The sequence below is a fragment of the Pelobates fuscus genome, chromosome 9 (genome assembly GCF_036172605.1).
Source record: "Pelobates fuscus isolate aPelFus1 chromosome 9, aPelFus1.pri, whole genome shotgun sequence".
Taxonomy (NCBI): Eukaryota; Metazoa; Chordata; class Amphibia; order Anura; family Pelobatidae; genus Pelobates; species Pelobates fuscus.
The window spans coordinates 160199013-160221810 of record NC_086325.1 but is presented as its reverse complement, the minus strand read 5'-3'; the positions used below and the strand labels follow the sequence as shown (position 1 = coordinate 160221810).

General features: G+C 47.7%; 1 protein-coding gene across 3 annotated transcripts in view; it reads right to left on the bottom strand.

Annotated features, from left to right (window-relative positions):
* Positions 1 to 22798, bottom strand: part of NACC2 (NACC family member 2) — a 123318-nt gene that overhangs the window by 6125 nt on the left and 94395 nt on the right. For all 3 annotated transcript variants that reach the window (XM_063432883.1, XM_063432885.1, XM_063432886.1), the window contains exon 3: positions 3742 to 3915. In XM_063432883.1, the coding sequence (XP_063288953.1) occupies positions 3742 to 3915 (174 nt within the window). The remainder of the gene's footprint in view (positions 1 to 3741; positions 3916 to 22798) is intronic.

Genomic DNA, 22798 nt, shown 5'->3' with positions numbered 1-22798 from the left:
TAAAATGTATAAAACACCCCAAAATACACGAAAACCCCACAAAAGTTCCATCCCTTGATAGACCCAATCTGAGTGACCAACATGTCCAAAATTCACCCAGATCAGTTCAGGGGTTCGGGATTTTCATGTAAGTCAATTATTTGACCGACCGTGCACATAGTCCTATGCCCAAAACAGTTCCATGAAATCATGGCTAGTGGTCGGTCTAGTGTGGTAGTTTAAAAACGAACAAACTACCGAACATAGTCAATACTTACCCTGGAGCTTGTTCACCTTCTTCAGTGCCCTTCTAAGTGGTGTAGAAACGAACGCAGGTGATGCTGGAAGTACAGCGGTGATCGGGGGTTTGTGTCCAATTTCAGTTCCATGAACTCGACGACCAAACACCGCTGCCTGCATTCGTGCAAACAAGATGGCTACCATCTTGGTGTCGTTCATGCGAACAGCGGCCATCCAGACGAACAATTAGAACACTGCAGTGAAACGAGTTACAAACTGAGTGGTCCATGGTTCGTGCGCCTGTTCGGTTCACACACAGAATTGAGAAAGGGCATGAACAAAGTGTTTTATGAGCCTTTTCGCACGGCCCTTTAGGTGGCTGGCAATCAGGCTCCTCCAGGAGCTCGTGGCAAACTCACGTGGAAAGGAGAGTTTGTCACATCCACCTATAGTGGCCGTCAATCCCAGCCACAAAAGGCACTTTTGTGGCACGGATAGAGTAAAACTGATGTGACATGGAAGCTCCATAGGAAAGCACCGATTCAATGTTTTCCCATGAGAAAGTGAATACATGTGCGGCACACACCGTGCATGCGCATTCCATCCTCATTGACAGAGGAGGCCATGCCTTTTCCATAATGGCGCGGGAGGCGGAGAGGTGAATAGTGCTGGGGAGTCTCGGCACAGGAAAAAGGGTAGTAAAACTTTTCTATTTTAGAATTTTTATTGCTAGCAAGGTGGGGGATACCCATTTCTGACTAGGGACAGGTTTGTATTCCTAGTACTTTAGTGTTTTTTTAAACATCAGAGAGTTAAATCTAAATGGTGCATTGGTCAAACCCCTCCCAGAAATATGTACATTAACTCTGTAGTTTATTTACATTAACATTTGACTAAATGGATAGGTTTCTGTTGGAAGGCAATTTCTGTCTGCCGGTTGGACCCACTGTTAAAAATTGCTTATTGCAAAAAAAAAAAAAAAAAATGTTCTTCATAAGCCTGAAACCTTTACCTTCATCATCTTTCATTTTTAACCCTCTGAGTACCAAGAAAGTCTGCAAAACCAAGTGTGTTGCCTGGCAAGCAAAGGGTGATAACTAATCTCATTAGAACGATGGAGATGAGTTTCCACCCCATTAAGAAAGAAAGGAGACTGGGTGGGGGATGTTTGCAGCCATGAAATGTTTCTGAAAGGAGCAGACCGTAGTGCTATTACAAATCTCAGTCACCGATAAATCGATGGAATTAAAAAGATGAGAAAAAAAAAATACCATTAAGGCCCTATGGTAGCAGTAGTTTCCTGCCTCCCTCTCCCCCCTCCACCATCCCTCTGTTCTTTACCTTAAATGAACTCCCACACATAGACCAACAGCTCAGAGATTCTGCGGGTATTGATTCTAATTATATTCTGCTGACTGCAGAGAAGCAAAACTCCCGTCCTCTTCAGTAGAGTCAATATGCACATTGAGAGATGGGGAGGGTGTCTGCATTAGGACACAGGCGCGCCAGATTTCTACTCGCCAGGCCTTACTCTGCATTCTGGGAACACGGTCCCCTGAATCAGACTCCTGGGTAACTGAGAAATAAAAGGGGGGGTCTCTATACGTACGCCCTAGTTATTTTTACTAAACAGTGCATTAATGGTGCAATTTGCTGAGCTCAGGAAATATCTGGTAGCCAGAACAAGCACTGATCTAATTAGCTGATCATCAATAGCGACGTTTACCGACTGCGCAGGTAATACGGATCCATTATAAGCAGCCCATTAGGATCATCAAAACCCAGACTAACATCTGCAGGAATGCAGAATTTAGATATCGGAGATGTTCTGTTAGAGAAACATTAGGGCCCCTTTTAGATAATGCAGTCTGCGCTATGCTTTGTCCTGCAATTGCCCCAAATTTCCCCTAATCACCCTCGGCATTGGTGCCCTGCGTCTTCCTTCCCGCTTGTAGAGCATTATGCTGCTCTGCTCCCCTGCAGAGCCTTCAACTTCTTACTTCCACTTTAAGAGCTTTGTCCTGCCCATATGCTCACTGCAGAGCCATGCGATGCTCATAACACGCATTACGGTGAATCCCTTTTGTAAAATGAAATACGTGGTCTATTTTTAATCATTAAGGGGTTAATAAAATACAGAAAGCAATTGAGAAAAGCCGTGCAAGAAAGAGAGAACAAACACGAGAAAGGGAGAGCATGTACGAATCGGATCAGGGAGAGAAGAATCATCCATTTGGGGGTCATTAAAAACCTACAGCTGCCACTGTACCACCGGATCAGTACCCACAGAGCTTACAGCAAGCTGTGAACAGCCCTCCGGCACTCAAGAGGTTAATAGAATCCGCTCACCGGAAGAAAATAATATAAAAATAAATAAACCCGTCTCCTTTCAGCAAAATAAATAAATGTGGCTCTAACACCTGCCAATGGTGATATTAATGCCAAGCAGGGGAGATAAAGCAAGCCGTACATGTATTATGAGATAGAGATATTAATCTAGCTTCGCAGATTGAAAAATGCAAATGGGCCCTATCCACAGGTGTGCGAAGACACAATTTACAGTTGTTCCTCCACTGTGAAAATAACCTGTGTCACATTTAATAGCTCCACATAAAATGTAAACTGCTACAAAATGAATATTCTAGTAGGATAACGAGTGTTGGTATTCTGTATGCTAACAGGCTTTTACAGTGCCCGAGCCATTGTGCTTTGCAAGTAAATTGATTTTGTTGGGAGAGCCGGCATTGCCTAGCTCGTCTGAGACGTTTAGTAAACCTGACAGTCTGAGAGATGCCACATAAAATATCGAAAAACCGTCACCGGGTGTCGGAGTCTCTCGCCGGTCCGGGCAGGTGATCACCATGCGCCATCTCAGCGTCTGTGTTATTCAATGTAGGATTAATGAATTGATCTTCATGCACGGGGCAATGTAAACATGAATATTAAAAGGGGAGCGGTCATGGATTTTTATTATGTTAACGTATCCTTTTATTTAACATATATGCGTTTGTCACGTGTGAAAAATATAATGAAACTTAGAAATCAACCAGACTGTATTAGACTATCTGAGAACAGTGCACTTTCATCTTGGCTCCCTGTCAATCATTGTTAGAAGCTCCGCCCTTTGCACCTGCCAATCAAGCATAGAGAAACGAGGAAATGCAAACAATGTTTCTCCTTCTCCAATGAATCGTGTGCCGTGATTCTGTGCTGGGTCTGAACTGGATTGTGAGGTCAATGACTAAATCCTTAATTAACATTTATAATAAAACAAAGCATTGCATAATTAAAAAGGTTAACACGAGTTATAGGTGATTTTTGAGCTTTAGAAAAGTGATGTTCCCCCTTTAAAATTGCTAGTGTCCTTGGTGACACTTTGGTAACTTGTAACAGAGAATAATATACCTATAGATCTATATAGAGATATATCTGAATTATCTAGACACAATTATTTCTATGAATTAATATTGGTAATTTCTGCTTCAATACCGTCTTGAGATAAGGACTGTCAGCAAACCTGACCTGCGACAAGTTCCAATTTTTCTCCAGGATCGCCTTCGGAATAAAGTTTGGGATGGCAGCGGTACCCGATCTGACTTATGAGGCTGGCAGGGAGTGCAACCAAGTCACGTCGAATCAGAACGCAGGAACGGTTTTCCAAGGAGCCTTGTATCTGATCGCCCTTATCCTGGCCAACTGAAACGGAGGGAGAAAGTAGGCAAATTTAGAATAAAGTTTAGAAGCAATTAATATCAGATTTAAAATTAATATAGAATCTTAAAAGTAAATGACAATCAAAAACTGTACATTTGATATGGTAGGGCAACTGTTAATATAAATGATACAAAGTTGTGCTGTTCACAGACCTTTAGATAAAAAGATATTCCCCCTTCCAACCTCTCTATTGTTGGGGAGTGAGGGTCAGTTCCCTGCTCTTAGCAGTGCATATCAGACTGATCCACTGATCCAAACAGTTCATCAGACCAACTGCAGTCTGTAGAATATGCCTTAAACACAGCAGCTCACACTGGAGGGGACGATTAACCACAACTACAATATCTTTTACACTGAAGAAATATGGACACTACAATGTAACTGCGGTCTGTAGAATACTCGGGGAACCCAGCAGCTCACACTGGAGAGAGGCAATTAGCCAATAACCCCAGCGCCTCCACAGGTAATGCATCGCACCTCAATACATACCGCCCAACTCTGGCATCCTAAGAATCGGGATGTCGGTGGGAGGGAGGTAAAGGAGGTAGACCAGTGACACAAAATAGGGCGGGTCTGCCAGTGTTAATAGCAGGTCAGCTTGGAGTGAATACTTCCATCACTCAGGCCGGCCCACCGAGGGCAGCCCATGCAGGGAGCACTGCTTCTGTGCTCCCTGCAGGGTCCTAGTGCCCTAAAGATGGCGCGAACACACCTTATGATGTGCTTCTGCTATGATTTTTGGGGACAGTTCCCTGGTGTCCCAAAAATCGTGACTGAACCGCCGAATTCAGGATGGTTGGGAGTTATGTTAAACACTGCAACATTACAAAAAACTTTTCTTGATCACTCCCCTTTACATTACATGTCAAATGAATAAACTGATTTTAGGACTTAAATACACTATAACTAAAACGCAATGCGACATGCGCCGGGGTTAAACAATAACCCATATCCGTTTATAAACCCTATAACGTCAGAACAATAATTACAGACACTTGAACCAGATTCTACGCTTTCGTTATGTTCACTTTGATTATTACAGCAAGACGTGTGAGTAATGGCTTTGAGTGAAATAATATCCATAATATCCCCCAGTTAAGATGCCGAGTATCTTCATACTGTAAATCACTATTTCTACATGGAACGCAGAAGATATTTTTACAGCATTTGCGACATAACCTTTTGTTTTCAAGGAATGTAAATTGTTGGGTAAACAAACCCAATACATTTTTGAAGGCGCCCTATAGGAAAGCAAGAAACCTTACCCTATGCTGTGAATTCCGGAGTTGTGTTTTTTTTTTCTGATAAATGATTAAATACAGCAAAATGGGGAATAACGGATGAGCATTTCAATTTTGTCATTTTTTTTTGACAGAGTGATATGTTATTACAGTGAAGTTCCATATAGGCGATCAGCATTAATATGTTTATGGTTTCATTTGAATAATTCTCCAACGATAACTTGGTAAGGACTACAGAACCTGCAGCAGATGGAAAGTCAAATCTGTAAGACACATTTATGATTAGCAAACCTATTGTCATCTCATATCATATGGTTATGGAATGGTGATCCATAAACAAATGGGCTTTTATTCCTGAAAATCAGAGTTAAGTTGCAGACCTGAATTAATTGCATATTGATTGCTTTCAGTTCTCTTCGTGTTAAAAATACCCGAATGATGTACTAATGGCTGAGCACCTTTCAGACCCTGAGATCTACCTTGATGTTGAATCTCCATTTTCTTCAAGATGAAGCTTTTCTCAAGTTGAATAACGTGGGTGAACTGGGAATAGAGTTTGGAGTGGACTTCCAAGCTTTCCAAAGGAAAACAAGGATTTTTGTAGTCAACACCCAGGGAGATAATTTTAAGTTTAGGGTTATCATCTAATGAGTTCGGCTTGTCCCAACTCATAGCACAGTTTCCGCGCCCTCTGAGGAGTGCTTGTGTCCTGAACATCGTGTGAGTGTGTCTAATGATGTGCTTAAGGTATGCTTTTTGGGATAGTTCTCTGCTGTCCCCTATTGGAGGACACCAGTATGAGGAGTTGGGATGGTTGCACAAGACCCTAAAGTTGGGACTGTTTCACTAAAATCAGGATGGCTGGAAAGCTTGCTTTATAACGTGTGCCAGACTCAACCTTACTACTTCATTCATATAGAGAATAACTATAAACTGAATTAGAAACCTGGAGGCAAAAAGTGATTTGGAAAAATCTCCAATTCCACTACAATCACAACTTGACTATTTTAGCCTTAAATTTGAAATGTTATTTTCAGTTCACTACAATTTTGTGTCTAGTGAATGAAACAGTAAGTGCGTGCAGGAGTAAAGTGTCAAAAGGTGGAATAATCACCACGGAAATCGATGGCAAGTTTGTGCCGATTGCTCAACTTTTACAACTTTGACCAACTTTTCAAATATAAGACGTGGCAGAAGTGACACATGGCAGAGATTGCCATTGTAGAGGTCATCGAAAGCCACTTTTTACTCTGGAACTCAAATAGCTGGCAGAAGATCAAGGAGACATCAGGGGTGCCCAAAAGGTAGACCCCTAGATGGTGTAGTACTACAACTCCCATGATGCTTTGCAAGTCTTTGTAATGACTAAGCATCATGGAAGCTGTAGTTTTTAAAACATCTGGGGATCTACTTTTTGAGCACCCCTGGTCTACATAATTAGAAGTTAAACATATGAGCCATCAAAAGTGCAAACTATTAAATATGAAAGAAGAATTCAGAGTACCAGACAGGATTCTGGGACTTTCCCCCTCTGGTGTACAAAGGGTTAGATTTGTTCCCTTTCCATGTGTTTTACTATTCCTATTCTTTATTACGTCAGGGCAGGGTATTTATGGGCCTAAGACTAGCTGCCAACGTTTACACATACCATATACACATAAACCATCCCAGAATAAGCATGTTTGATGGCAGCATGGAACAAAAGATCAAAAGATCACCTAGAGATATTGCGGTCTTCACAGGGCTGAATGTAGCATCAACAGATATTAATTTCTGCAGACGGAACTGTCATATAAGGCAGAGTACAAAGCGAAGCACTAACAAGAGGGTTAGATTTAAAGCACATCATCTTCTTGTGTTCTCAACAACTGGACTTCCCGGGGTGATGTTATTCTTCTACAGCAAGATCCAAATGTTCTTTGGAACTGATTGGGTCAGAATCGCCTGTACTGGGAGTCTGGCGCCCTGGGCTGTATCAGAAATCTTGGAGCCCCCAACCAAACCATTGGCCAGGTCCCCCCCCCCCCCCCCCTTGTACCTGATCTAGACCCAGACACACACACAAATAGGTGATCACGTACAGATACGTACTCCCAGCACACAACCCTCTGGCTGCTCAAAACATATTTTACATTATTTTATAATCACCCAAGACCTAATCTTGCATTCCCACACAGCATCCTAAAGGTATCAGGCTGAAGTGAGATGGCATCTCATCTTCCCTGCCCAGCAGCAAGTGCAAAGTGACATCTCATGCTGTTACAGCATGTTCCAATGCAGCTGCTCAAAGCATTACAGTGCAATATAGACACTAACCCTCCTCCCCCCCCTCCCATACTTTGCTTGGCCCATTACCAAAGTGCGGTCTACATCTTTCTAATTGCATCCCTGTTGCCACCTAGGGTAGCCGAAATTAGAGGATTTATTAATCACAGCAGCCCCCTAGTTTTACATTGATTATATTTTTTCCCCCAAGAATATTGAGGGTGTGGATCCTCTAAATGAGTACATCGTCAATACAATATGCCCCAACCACATATCACGGGACATCGAAACCTTCTGCCACATAGTTGCATGTAAAGAATAGGATGGATAACTAGGTTATTAAATGGTGTGAAAGGGTTTAAAGTTTACAATAAGCAGAAGGACGTCCGTCCCCCTATTTTTGTTCTATCACCAGTAGAAATAATACAAAAACATTCAGACAACATGGTAAGAGCCCTGATGAGTATGCAAAATTAACAACAAAAAAAACGTATGCAACAGCTAGCCTTTTTGGTGGCACAATACTTAAAATCATTACGTGGCTCTATAAAACAAAACCAATCTCTACCATGTTGTTTCCTTTAAAGTTATTTTTTTAAAACCTAAACGGTTAAACTGTCATAGGGTCCACTTGCGATGGTGAAATAAAAAGTTTAGCCATTTGGTATTGGGGTAGGGAGGTGACCCCTTAACCCTGCCCCCCAACCTGTGCTCACGGGGGAAGATGTGCAAATCAAAGAAGGTTGGAAAGTTGCAAATGGGGATGAGCATTACTGGAAAATAGGATGTAGTCCACAATGTTCCTGTAAGTTTCAAGGGGATAGAAATTTACAGCTCCCTCGTAAGTGGCCCTCGTCTGTCCTTTTTTAGACCCGGGCAGGTCACAAGTTTGCCAGGTTTATAAATACTCGTATTTCAGCAGCTCCTTAGATCTCGTGGAAAAAAAAAAAGTGAAACATCTGCCAGTATACGTGTGCAATTAAACATCTTCGCTAGTGTTTACCCATTCCCATCCAGAGTGACCCACAAACGCGCTGGGGTTATTGCAGGATAGAGTGCTAGATTACAGAAACCCTTTCCCGACTGAAGAAAATGTAACAACATAAAAGGAAGAGGTTAATGGAACGAAGCATAAAGAAAACGGGGAACAATTGAGTCTGGGTAATAACTGTAGGGAAAAAAAAAAAACGAATATGACTGAATTAAAGGACGTAGCGGTGTGCCTACGGCTGGCTGACTCTTGTCCCTAATGATATTAGATTACATTCTCATAATTCTCTGCTAGTTAACGGTGTGGTGGGATAACAGAGACAAGCGAAGCAGAAAGTTAAAATGGGATTCCAGAGAAAATTGTGTCAAATGCAGCTGGCTAAATTATACTACTTTGGAAATCATTGGGTAAATTAACTTTTTGAGAATTTTGTATTTTTTCCCTGTGCATCCACTTCTATTCAATTAGCTGTGCTACCTTTTCTATTTATTTGCATCCATTCTTTGTGCCCAATGGAAGCATCCTACAGACAACAGAATGTTATGGGATATGTTGCCTTTGGTGGTCAGAGACTACACAATCCATAATTTACTGCCTTCCAATGAAAAGGAAGGCTAATGGAAGCTTGGAACTTGCTCCAAGCACTGAACATCATTACAGATCACTGTAGTGGTTATGGTGCCAAAAGTGTCCTGTCACCCTCACAGAGTAATTTGTTGAGCTGTTTAAGAGAAGGCCTGGTAGATTTCTGTGCTCATTGTCTAAGAGTGCACAGCAAACACTCTCAGCTCAGGAAAATTCAGAAAAAGGAATGCAACTGCGGCGGTCAAGGGTACACAGGTAAGTCAAACCATTTTGATTATTCTGCGAGTGCACAAAGATGGAATAATTAAACAGTGTTGGATACTAGGACGTGGTAAAGAAGCAGACAATACAGACAGTGTGGAGAGCAACAGGAAAATAAAGAGCAAAAGGTTCATAGAAAAGAGGGATAAAGTCTCAGGAAGGAATATAGAATCAGGAAAATGAAACCCATGGAAAAGACAAACATAGGTAGAGGAAAAGGTGGACGAGGGAAAGGGATGTGGATTAAGAGAAACAGGAGACTGTGGAAGAGAAAAGAGGAAGGCGAGAGACGGGAAAGGGAACTAAATGGAAAGGGGCACAGGAAAGTGAGGGGGAGGGAGAGGAAACTGGAGGGAAAGCGATGGAGAGGGACAGGGAAATGGATTAAAGAGAGAGGGAAAGGAAAATGGATTAAAGAGAGGGGGAAAGGAAAATGGATTAAAGAGGGAAAGGAAAATGGATTAAAGAGAGAGGGATGGGAAGGAAAGGGGCACAGGAAGATGAGAGACTGAAAAAAGGGAACTGTATTTAAAGAGAGCAGAAGGGAGAGACAGAAAATAAGGAAGGAGAGAGGCATGTAAATGACACTAGATGGATTGATAGCGGCACGTAACAGAGAGGGACGGGAAAAAGGAAATTGAAAGAAAAGTGCACAGGAAGAGAGAGACTGGAAAAGAGAACTATTTTAAAAGGGACACAGGGGGAGAGAGCGGAAAGGAAACTAAATGGGAGGAGAGAGGCAGAGTACGTGGACTGGATTGAAAGAGAGATAGAAAGGAGAGAGAGAGAGAGAATAATGGAACACAGGAGATATACAGAGAACGGGACTTAAATTGGTACACACTATTTAGGAAGGACAGAAAAAACAGGAAAGGTGGTGAGGTATGTTTGTATGTCAACCATGCGTTTAAGCCAAATCTTAAGCAAGTGGAATGTGATGTAGGAAAATGTGGCAGCTTTATGGGTAGATATCTGCTTAGGGCAAAAGAATGGCAATAAGGTATTGGTTGTAGTATGTTATAAACCACCTAATGCTAATATTGATGAGGAACAACAGCGGTTTGAGCAAATTGAGAAAGCTGCAAATCTGGGTAACATGTTAATTATTGGAGATTTTAATTACCCGGACATAAATTGGGACAGAGGGACTAGTAGTTCAGCAAAGGGAATTAGATTTTTGAACTTGTTAAATGACACCTTCATGTCACAACTTGTACAAGCACCAACTAGAACAGATGCTTGTCTGGACCTGGTTCTAACAAACCACGTTGATCTTTTGACCAACATTCAAGTAGGTGAGCACTTGGGAAATGGTGATCACAATATACTGTCCTTTGAAATATACTAAAAAAAAACAAAAGCACATAGGGTATACTAAAATATATAATTTTAAAAAGACCAATTTCAATAAGTTAAGGGCAGCTTTACAATATATTGACTGGCATAAACTCTTTAGTGAAAAGAACACTGAGGATAAATGGATCATCTTCCAACAAATATTAGAAAGGTTCATTTCTCAGTATGTACCATTGGGTAATAAATATAAAAGAAACAAATTGGGGGGGCGTGGCCTGGCTGCAGATGGAGTAGGACGCACGCTTTCTGAGCTCCCAGGCCCTAACCCGCTAAAGCCCCTATAACGAAGCGATAAACTCCCTCACAACCACGCTGATGGTGAGAACTAAGAAGGGGGCCACTCCCGGCCCGGCATTGCCCTCCTCGGGACACCCGACGGGACCTATGGACGATTTCCTCTCCACTCCGCAACCGCTGGCCGGCGCACGAGGCCCAAACAATATGGCGCCCGCGTCCCCAGGTATGAGCAGCCACACTGCCTCCCCACGGGGATCCCCCGCAAGAGACACTCAAACAGACACTCTCACCCAGCTGTCCGCGGACATGGCGGCTATTGCGGCAAACATGCTTACGAGGGGGGACAAGGCGGAACTCATTGCGGAGCTCCGAGCAGCTGTGCGTGAGGAAATCACGGCAGTGAGGCGAGACCTAGCGGTGCTGGAACAGAGAGTGGACGATTTGGAGGTACACAGCCTGCAGGCCACCCAGCACCACCGGGCATCAGAGCTAGCAGCCACAAGGCAAGGCAATATTCTACTAGATTTGAGACGCCAAGTGGAGGACCTTGATAATCGAGGCAGGCGTAATAACATACGCATTAGGGGCATGCCGGAATCTGAAGGTGAATCGCCGCGGGAGCTGCTCGAAGGCCTGTTTGCCCAAATCATGGGTGATGCCGCCCCGCCAGACTTTGCACTCGAGAGGGCACACAGGGCACTTCGAGCTCCGCGCAGGGATGGCCAACCGAGAGATCTGATCTGCTGTCTCCGGTCATTTCAGCTAAAGGAGGCCATCATGAGGTCTGCCCGAACACAACGCTCACTCCGGTACATGGAATCGCCTATTGCGCTATACCAAGATCTGTCCGCCATTACCTTGGATGCACGACGAGCCCTAAAGCCGATCACAAATGCGCTACAAGAGAAGAGGATTCACTATAAATGGGGATACCCGTTCAGCTTACAAGCAAGAATTGGAAATATATGGCACGTCTTGAGATGGCCCACAGAAGTCCCACGCTTTTTACACGCGCTGGGCCTACCGGATATGCCTGTTCCTAACTGGATTTTGGACTACCCACCCGCAAGGCCTACGGGTCCGACAACACCGGCCGACATGCTCAGAGGGGGAACCATGCCTGGAACCCCCCCCCCAACGTAGAGGTGGCCCGGTCGCGCCGGAGGAATAAGCTACGGTCGGGCCCCGGAGACGCAGAACCCCCATCGACGAATGACCTGCACACCGTTTTTTTCTTTACCTGCCTGGCCTGAGCGGCGGACCGCTCGTGACCTCCCACCACATAGAGAGAAATGCAGTGGCCCAGAGACACCGGGACTGTACGCCAAGGGTATGTACTGCTTTCACCCCCCCCCCTCCCTCCCTGGGACTGAGACCCCGAGACTCCCCGGGATCTTCCCACTCTTGGGGGACCGATGCTTTGGGGAGGGGTACGGGACGGGAGAGGCTAAGCATTCCGAGACAGTTTAGCGGGTGACCAATACGGGGTCCTGCAAACCCACAGCAGGGGATACAACAACAGGTGGGGTGGCGGGTATGGGACGATCAATGGGGGGCCGGCCATGCCGGCCAAGGGACCCCACCCCGGCGGGGAGATGGGATGTTTGCTGGACACTGCCCCTCACCGGCCACGAGATATGGGTATGGGGGCCGAATACCTCCCAAACTTTGCCTACAATATGATTGTTATGAATAGGCCACGAGCCGCTGCTGGGGCAGGGGGAGGGGGGGTGCGGGCAGGGAGGAGGGGGGACCTGGCCACGCGCCCGTGACGCACTCGCGGCCGACTGGGCTCCGGCCATGGGTCCTGCTCTGGCGGGTGCGGGGTCGGACGCGGTGCGGAACGACTGCGTCTCCGGGGGAACTTGTGGATTTTGCGGGATGGTAAGATTTTTAGCCCGTGAAACTGAATGTTATGTGCATGTTTTACCAGGTTTTAGATAATGTTTTTGTTTATTAGTCCCAAAAACTGGCTATCCAGTATGACGAGGAGATCCCCCCCAACACTGTATGCTATGTACCCGCTCCAGGACACGGGGGGGTGGGCCCGGAAGTGCTCTGGCCTTTATAGACAAGGAGTTAGGGGATGTAGGGACCCCGACCACTACTAAACAGGCTAGGCCCGCGACATCAGAGGTCTCTACCCGTTCTCAGCATATTACATAGCCGACTCGGGGGTCCCGGGGGGGTGACTCGGACCGGCATGGGTACCCCACGATATCTAAGACAGGGAGACACACCGGGCTCTGACCCGTCGGTGGATGCACTCAGCGGGTTGGGAGCTGAGGGAGCCCGCTACTGACTTCACCTACCAGAGAGGGCGACCGATACCATAGGTAGCCTCCCACGCACCCCACGCAACTGACCTATACTGTACATACTGGTCTGGGGTTGGAGAGGGCTTCACTTTAGTTCCCTCGACAATCTATTCCCGACCAAGGTTCATTGTTGCCTTTCGTTTCCCGACTGACTTACCTACCTAGACAGTTGACTACACCTCTGACACACACCTCCCCTCCCCACTTTTCCTTCTTCCCGAAAATACCTGACTCGACCGACGAGGCTTACCCTTACTATACCCCATTGAGCCCGGGCGGGGGACTCCCGCGAGGCGGTTATGGAGTCCTTTAAACCGGCGCTGCTTAAACTTTGGTCCCACAATGTTAGGGGTCTTAACCTCCCTGAGAAACGAGCTCAATTATTGCGCAGGCTATGGGCTGACAAGGTGTCCATAGCGTTCCTGCAGGAGACGCATTTCCGAGGTACTTCCGCGCCAAAACTGGAGAATAGACGCTTTCCACAGGGTTACTTTGCCAACCACCCAGACATGAAGAAGGCGGGTGTGGCGATTCTACTCGCCCACTCGGTACAATTCCAACACAAGGCCACACTCGTCGATCCGGGGGGTCGATATATCTTCCTTAAAGGCTCCATTAGGGACGTTCCCCACACGTTCGCGTGCATCTATAGCCCCAATCGGAAACAGCACACATTTATAGCCAAGACACTGATCAAACTAGACAGGTTCAGGGAAGGCCTCTTGGTGCTGGCGGGGGATCTTAATGTCCCTCTTGACCCACGAATGGACTCCTCTCGGGGCGCTAGTACGGTCCCGGCACATTGCCTTAGATCGATCCGACGTTCCCTGACCAAAGCAGGGTTAGTGGATTGTTGGAGGGTGGCGCACCCGGAGGACAAAGATTTCTCCTACTATTCCCCGATGCACAAACAATACAGCAGGATAGATTATATATTCATGCCCCAGGAAAGCCTGTCTCTTCTCCGAGGGGCCAACATAGGACTCATTCACCAGTCAGACCACGCACCAGTCGCGGTGGAAATAAAATCCCCATTGCTCAAACCCGTGGAACGCCAATGGAGGCTCAATGAGTCCCTGCTGGACGATCTAGGGACCTGTTCCATAGCCCGACAGACTATCAGGAACTACTTCGAGGAAAACGACACAGTAGACATGTCCCCCCTGACACTGTGGGAAGCCCATAAGTGCGTTGTCCGAGGGCACTTTATTTCCGTGTGCACACAGCGCAGAAAAGACAGGGCACGCGAGCTTACTGACCTCACGAAACAGATAGCCGACTTAGAAAACTCACATAAGCACACACTAGACGACAACGTACATTTGCGGCTCACAGAAGCCCGTAGAGCACTCACGAACCATCTTTCCCAGGGCCTGCTGCACACCATGCGAAAATCCGCCAGGTTCTTTTATGAGCATTCCAACAAAAGCGGCAAACTCCTGGCGAAGATGCTCCAGGAAAAACGTAGATCCCAACACATACACAAGATCCGTACACCAAACGGGCGAACTACAGGGATGCCTGAAGGCATTCTGGATGCTTTCAGATCCTATTATGTGGACCTGTACAACCAGTCCCAGACCCAACAGGGAGCTGCTGCACATACCCATTACCGACGAGTGACGGATTACCTAGCTCAACACGTAACACGTAAACTCACACCGGCACTCGCGGAGGAGCTTGACAACCCCCTCACCCTTGAAGAATTAGCGGTCGCAATGAAACGATCGAAACCGCACCGAGCGCCGGGCCCCGACGGCTTCCCCTTGACGTACCTACGGACGTTCCAGGAAGAGCTCTTGCCGAGACTTCTGACTAGCCTAAACGCCTTGCGGGACGGAGGTGCGTTCCCCTCTGACACCCTAGCGGCCATAGTCACGGTGATCCCCAAGGAAGGGAAGGAACCGAGTAATTGTGCCAGCTATAGGCCGATCTCACTGCTTAACGCAGATCTAAAATTGTTTACGAAGGCCCTCTCCCTGAGGATATCCCGGTTGCTGCCGGACCTGATCCACCCAGATCAGGTAGGCTTCATCCCGGGCAGGGAAGCCCGAGATGACACCATTCGGGCTCTGAACATAATCCATAGCGCACGAGCCGGAAAGCGAGACGTCGTCCTCCTCTCGACGGACGCCGAAAAGGCGTTTGATCGGGTGGATTGGGTATACCTGAAAGAAATGCTGCGTCACTTGGGCTTTGGTCCCTACATGCGCACGTGGATCTCGGCCCTGTACACCACTCCGACTGCCCGGATACGGATAAATGGAGCCCTCACGCGGTCTTTCCCGATATGTAATGGGACGCGACAAGGCTGTCCCCTGTCCCCCCTCCTGTTTGCCCTCACCCTGGAACCCTTCCTGGAGGCGGTCAGACAGGACGGGGGTATAACAGGGGTTCGCATGGGCACAGAGGAACATCGGGTAGCGGCATACGCCGACGACATGTTGTTCTTCTTGGAACAACCTCTGGTCTCTGTGCCCAACCTACTAAAGGCTTTTGAAGACTACCGCCAAGTGTCAAACCTGAAACTGAACCTTGACAAATCGGAAGCATTGCCGATAATGAAGAACGAAGGTGATGCCCACAGACTCGGCACCCAATTTGCCTTCTCGTGGTGCACGGGGAAGATACGGTACCTCGGTACCTGGCTACCGAAGGACCTTTCACAAACATACCAACTGAATTTTCTGCCCCTCCTCCGGAAAATACAATCGGATCTCCAACGCTGGACGGCCTACTATATCACCTGGTTTGGGAGGATTAACGCGATCAAGATGAACGTGTTACCACGGTTGTTGTATCTCTTTGCCACCCTGCCACTCTTAATCCCACAATCATTCTTCAAATCACTAGATACGGCTATCCGTGGGTTTGTCTGGAATCATAGACCCTCGCGGGTCCGCAAGTCGACGATGGAGAGACCCAAACAATCCGGGGGCCTGGGACTGCCCTCGGCGTCTACGTACTATAAAGCCACACACTTGCACAGGATCACAGACTGGCATGTTGACAAGAGCCCAAAGCGTTGGGTGGCTATGGAGCTACAGCAAACGGGAGGTAAGATCCCCTCGAGACTGTGGCTGGGGGGCACCACGTTCGCAGAGCTGCGGACTGGCAACCCCATGATAGACGCAACGCTCAATGTCTGGTGCAAGGTCCGTTACACCCATCGGCTCACTACATCGCCGAACCCGTTGACCCCGATTGCATGCAACCCAAACCTGGCGGGGGGACTCCACCCGACGGCACTGCGGAACTTTCATCAGGCGAACTGGATATACCTGGATCAGTGGTGCTCGAGGGGACGACTCCGGCCCCTCCATGACCTGATGGGAGACGCACGACCCACACAATTAGACAATTTCCGATACCACCAGGTGCAATCGTATGTCACCAGCTTAGCTGGTAAGGACCACCTTCATAGGCAACTAACGGATTTTGAAAGGATATGCACGAAAAGGTGTCACATAGACCATGGGGTATCGCGCATGTGTGAATCCCTGAGAGGGGTCCAGGACACCTGCCCGCTGGGATACAAGAGCAAGTGGGAAAGAGATACAGGTACACAACTCTCTGACCAGGAATGGGACAAGATAATCCGCTTAACCCACAAATGCTCGATCAGCTCGAAGATCCAAGAGACCGGATACAAACTATTATCGCTATGGTATCGGACTCCGGACACCCTTAGGCACTTCGGTGGAGCTGGTGCGGGTGATTGCTGGAGGTGTGGCACGGCCCTGGGAACGAATCTGCACATATGGTGGTCTTGCCCGCGCATAGTAACATACTGGCAGATGATAAACACGAAAATTAGAGAAGTCACAGGCGAACCCATCCCCTTACAACCCATGACAATGCTTCTACATCACACTCCCATACCCACGCAGACATATAAACACTCCCTCACCATACATCTGTTGAATGCTGCAAAGGCATTGATTCCCCTACACTGGAAACGCACATCCGCACCTTCATTCAGACAATGGGTGGACAAGGTGGAGAGCGTCTATGATATGGAGATACTGACAGCCTCCCTGCAGGGACGCTCAGATAAGTGCGCACTGCAATGGTACCCCTGGCGACTTTATGTCTCCAGGGGAATCGCGTAAATTTCCCGGGACAGGCAAGGAGCTCGGAGCGGCTACCTGAGCTGTGCAGACAGGTCGGACTATATCCAGCACAGATGAGACAAGGAAGCTGTTTAGACTGAGGAGACCTCACCCGGGCTCCAGACCCCCCCCCCCCCCTCTTCTTTCCCTCCTGTATCTGCCCCGCTCTCCCACCCCCACTTCCCTTCTACCAATCCCCAACCTGACGGACCTTTCACACTACAAGACACCAGAGGACTCTGGCTCCCAACTGACTAGACTTTACACTGACTGACAGGTAACCCTATTCACACTCAGATGATTAAAATCGGAACCGGACCACACGACATAGTACGGAACAATACCTCTTTGAGTGGACTTAGGTGTCAGGAAAAGTAATCCAGACGGACATAGACACGACAGTAGGCCATCGCTTAGACACGAACCCACTGGCAGCCGTGGTCCATTAGACACGGCCGATACCCCAGAAAAGACACCCCACCGAGAAGGGAAACACCTGGGGCTGCTTAATCCCTACGTAATTCTCCCGGGGGACACACTGTTCCGATTACTACACACAGCAACGGAATCTGGTCCCTCATGAAATACCCACGCAGACACCGGGTACTCATATCCTGTTACGACGCAGGTACTGGGGTAGTAAAGAGATGTCCCCGAAGTGGGGATCCTGGAAATACGTTGCTAATAGGTGGGGAACTGGGAATGGGTACTGCCAACCTCAGAGGCACCCAAATGATTCCAAGCAAACCCAGGGGGAAGCAATCAAGTGTTTATGCCAAGGACAACTTTGCTACCTATGTTTCCCAGAAAACTGCTTCCCATTTATGCGCCTCACCTAGTTTAACTGTTTCAATGTTGCAAAAGGTTAAATCTACATTTCCGTGTGACTTATGAGAACATGCTGTTACTGTTACCTGTGAAACCTTACCAATAAAATATGATTGACATAAAAAAAAAGAAACAAATTGAAACCAATGTGGCTTAGTGGGAAAGTGAATCGAGAAATTATAAATAAGAAAAGGGCATTCAAGGCCTTTAAATCTGTCAAATCAGATGCATCCTATAAAAAGATATAAGGAAGCCAATAATGTGTGAAAAAGGCGATTGGATCCGCTAAACCTGAAAATGAAAAAACGATAGTCAAAGAGAGCAAAACTAACCCCAAAGCATTAAAGTACATAAATTCTAAAAAAAAGTGTAGGTACACTAAAAACCAGGATGGGCATGTTAGTTAGTGAAGACCAGGAAAATGCAGAAATTTTAAATAACTATTTCTCCTCCGTATATATTAAGGAAGAACCTATGGCAAGAGATATGCAAATGATTGCTGCAAAAGACATGCAGAAAAATTGTAATTGAATAACTCAAGACAAGGTGCTGCAGCAACTAAAGAAAGTTAATATAAACAAAGCTCCAGGGCCTGATGGTATTCATCCACAAGTACATAAGGAACCAAGTGTGGAAATAAGTGAACCTCTGTTTTTAATCTTTCAATATTCTTTTCTTTCAGGAAGTGTTCCGGATGTTTGGAGGAAGGCGGATGTTGTTCCTATATTCAAAAAGGGTTCAAAATCCTTGTCTGGAAATTATAGACCTGTGAGCTTAATTTTGTGGCTGGGAAAGTAATTGAAATGTTATTAAGGGATAATATTCAAGAATTCCTTGAAGAACATTGTAACGGAATGCAGTATATTAGTACACGATATCCGTTGGTATCTTCAGGAAATCCACAGTCAGAGCAGAAAGCAAGGCAATATCCCCAATCCTCCCAATAACCGGACGAAACACAGTTTGGGAGTCAACTAACTCGGTTTATTCACAGGCAGCGTATTTATGCAGTTCCCCATGCAAGGGGTTTCCATACAGATATTCCAGGGGATTTCTCCCAACATGCATTGTGACTTTCCCAACAGGCATCGCTGCACGAGAAGGATACTCCCACTAAAATGGACGATTAAGTGGATTATCCCCTCGTGCAGCAAAACCGACAATTGACATTAAAATACATAATTCCCGTAATATTCGGTACTTTAGAATAACCGAACGTTCGGTAGATAGCTGGGGTCGGGGCGCACACTTTGTGAGAATACCGCTCCGATCCCAGCTGAATTGACCGAACGCCGCACATAATACATTTAAACATCAAGGTGAGTTTAAAAGTACCGAATAAGTACGGGACACATAATGTACCGAACGCGGTACTCCCGAACGCTCTGGAAGTCCAGCGGTGTTCGGATCACTGAGTAGCCGTTTCCAGTTCCAGGCTCTCGACGACCGAACACCGCTGCAGAGACAAAGGATCCAAGATGGCCGACCGCCGCATGGTCGGTAGTGGATCGACGGCCACCTAGGAGAGCCCTTAATTACCGATTGCAACAATGTTGCAACCGGTTAATTGGTGCCACACGACCTGTGAATGTGTGGTCTACCTGGGGAGTCCACATTCGTACGGCGAACGGCCAGGATAGCCGTGTTTCGTCGTACGAATGCTTTGTATGCTGGCGGCATACGGCTGCCAGCATGCGAACGGTCACAATACAATACACATACAGTCAACGGAACACGTTATACATTCAGCCTACGGACAACCTGCAATGAATATAGTTCAGAAGTGGCTAGGTTTGCCACAATGCTCCCCCAGAACCAAGCCGGCATACACAGTCTGATCCCAACGGATCGGCTTGGGGATGTCCGGGAGAGTACTCACAGATCACTTCTCGAGTTCAGTCTGTCTGGATAACCCGTCAGCGTTACCGTTTTGTTTCCCTGGCCGGTAATGGATAGTAAAGTCAAAGGGCTGCAGCGCCAAACTCCAGCGCAGCAGCCGGGCATTGTCTCCGGACACACGGTTTAGCCACACCAACGGGTTGTGATCTGTGAGTAAGGAAAAAGGTTGTCCGTACAGATATGGCTGCAACTTTTTAAGGGCCCACACCACGGCCAGGCATTCTTTCTCGATGGCGGCGTAGCTCACTTCCCGGGGTAGTAGTTTGCGGCTTAGATAGGCTACGGGGTGTTCTCCGCCATCGGCTCCCACTTGGCTCAGTACTGCCCCCAATCCAAACATGGAAGCGTCTGTGTGAACAAGAAATCTTTTAGTTGGATCAGGAGCAGTTAACACAGGAGCATTGGTGAGAGCTGTTTTGAGTTGTTGGAATGCCTGCTCACACTCTGGGGCCCAGACAACCAGTCGGGGAAGGTTCTTTTTGGTCAGGTCCGTTAGGGGTTTGGCCAGGGTGCTATAGTCGGGGACGAACTTCCTGTAATAGCCTGCCGTCCCTAAGAACGCCAGCACCTGGGTCTTAGTCCTGGGGGTAGGCCACTTTGCTATGGCCTCAATCTTGGCTGGCTCAGGCCTCTGCTGCCCACATCCTACACGGTGGCCCAGATACTGTACCTCGGCCATACCTATGTGGCACTTGCTAGGTTTTAGGGTTAACCCAGCCTCCCCAATGCGATCTAGGATCGCCCCTATGTGGTGTAGGTGGTCTTCCCAGGTCTGGCTGAAGATGGCTATATCATCTAGATAAGCACAGGCATACTCCTGAAAACCGTCCAGTAGCCGATCTACCATCCGCTGAAAGGTAGCCGGAGCGTTTTTCATCCCGAAAGGCATGACCTTGAATTGGTACAGGCCAAACGGGGTGACAAACGCCGACTTGGGGATGGCGTCATCGGCTAGAGGAATCTGCCAGTACCCCTTACACAAATCAATGGTAGTGAGGTACTGGCCCCGTGCCATCTTATCTAACAGCTCGTCTATCCGGGGCATCGGGTAGGCATCAGACACCGTTTTGTCATTTAGCCTCCGGTAGTCGACACAGAATCGGGTGGTGCCATCCCTTTTAGGTACCAGGACTACCGGCGATGCCCAGGGGCTATCGGAGGGTTCGATAACCCCTAGCTGCAGCATTTCGTCTAGTTCGGCTTTCATATGGGTACGGACTGATTCCGGAACCCTATAGGGAGCTTGGCGCATAGGTAGCTGTCCCGGGGTCTCTACTCGGTGAGTGGCTAAAGGGGTGTACCCAGGTAAATTGGAGAAGGTAGTCCCTTTGGCTACAATCAGTGCCTGTACCTGGGCACGCTCCTGGGGGCTTAGCCGCTCCCCCAGCTGGACTCCCCGGGAAGGCTCTATCTGTTCCTCGGGTTCTAGTAGGTCAGGTAAGGGTAGGTTCTCCTGATCCTCTAAGGAGGAGGCACAGATTGCCGTCACATCCTCGATCCTCTCATGGTAGGGTTTGAGCATGTTCACGTGGAGCATGCGTCTCTTCCCTACCCCTGAGCAGGGGCCGATCACATAGGTAGTGTCGCATCGCTGCTCTACTACCTGGTATGGGCCTTGCCAGATGGCCTGCAGCTTATCGGTGCGGACGGGCTTTAAGATCAAGACCTTCTGTCCCACCTGAAAGCTGCGGTCCCTGGCTCCTCTATCGTACCAGCGCCGCTGGCGTTGCTGGGCCGCCTGGAGGTTGGTGTGTACAGCCTGGGTTAGCGCCTCCAGACGGTCCCTGAACTCCAGGACGTATGATATGATAGGGGTTTCGTTAGTGGGACTCTCTCCCTCCCAGTGTTCCCTAATCAAATTCAAGGGTCCTCGCACCCTCCTCCCAAATAGTAGCTCAAACGGGGAGAATCCTGTTGACTCCTGGGGAACCTCTCTATAAGCAAAAAGTAGGTGAGGCAGGAACCTCTCCCAGTCTTTGTGGGTCTCCCCGAACGTCCGAAGCATCTGCTTCAGCGTCCCGTTGAACCGCTCACATAGCCCATTGGACTGGGGGTGGTAGGCGGAATTAACTATTGGCTTAATGCCACACACCTTCCACAGGTGTTGGGTAACTTCGGCCGTAAATTGGGTACCTCGGTCTGAGATGATCTCTTGGGGAAACCCTACCCGGGAAAATACCTTCATTAAGGCTTCCGCTACGGTCTCAGCGTGGATATTAGAGAGAGCTACAGCTTCGGGGTACCTGGTGGCGTAGTCCACTATAGTCAGAATATATCTTTTGCCAGAGGGACTGGGTTTTGGCAAGGGCCCTACGATATCCACCGCTACTCGGCTGAAGGGTTCCGCAATGATGGGTAGGGGACATAGCCTGGCCTTGTGGCGATCCCCTCTTTTACCTACACGCTGGCAGACGTCGCAGGAGGTGCAATACTGGCGCACATCCTGAGAGATCCCGGGCCAGAAGAAGGCATGGGTCAAACGGTATCGGGTACGGGTCATCCCTAGGTGTCCTGACAAGGGAATGTCATGCGCAATTCTCAGCAGCTCCTGTCTATATTTCTGGGGTACCACTAGCTGTTTATTAGTTAAAGTGACAGACCCCCCCACATCTTTTGCCGTGACCCGGTATAGCAACTCTTTCTCCCAGATGAACCGCTCCCCCTCTAGCCCTGCTTGGTCTGTTTGGGCCCTGTCCCTATATACTTGGAGGGTGGGATCGGTCTGGACTTCGGTCGCAAAAGTCGTCGGGGTATCCCAGGACATGGGGGTCA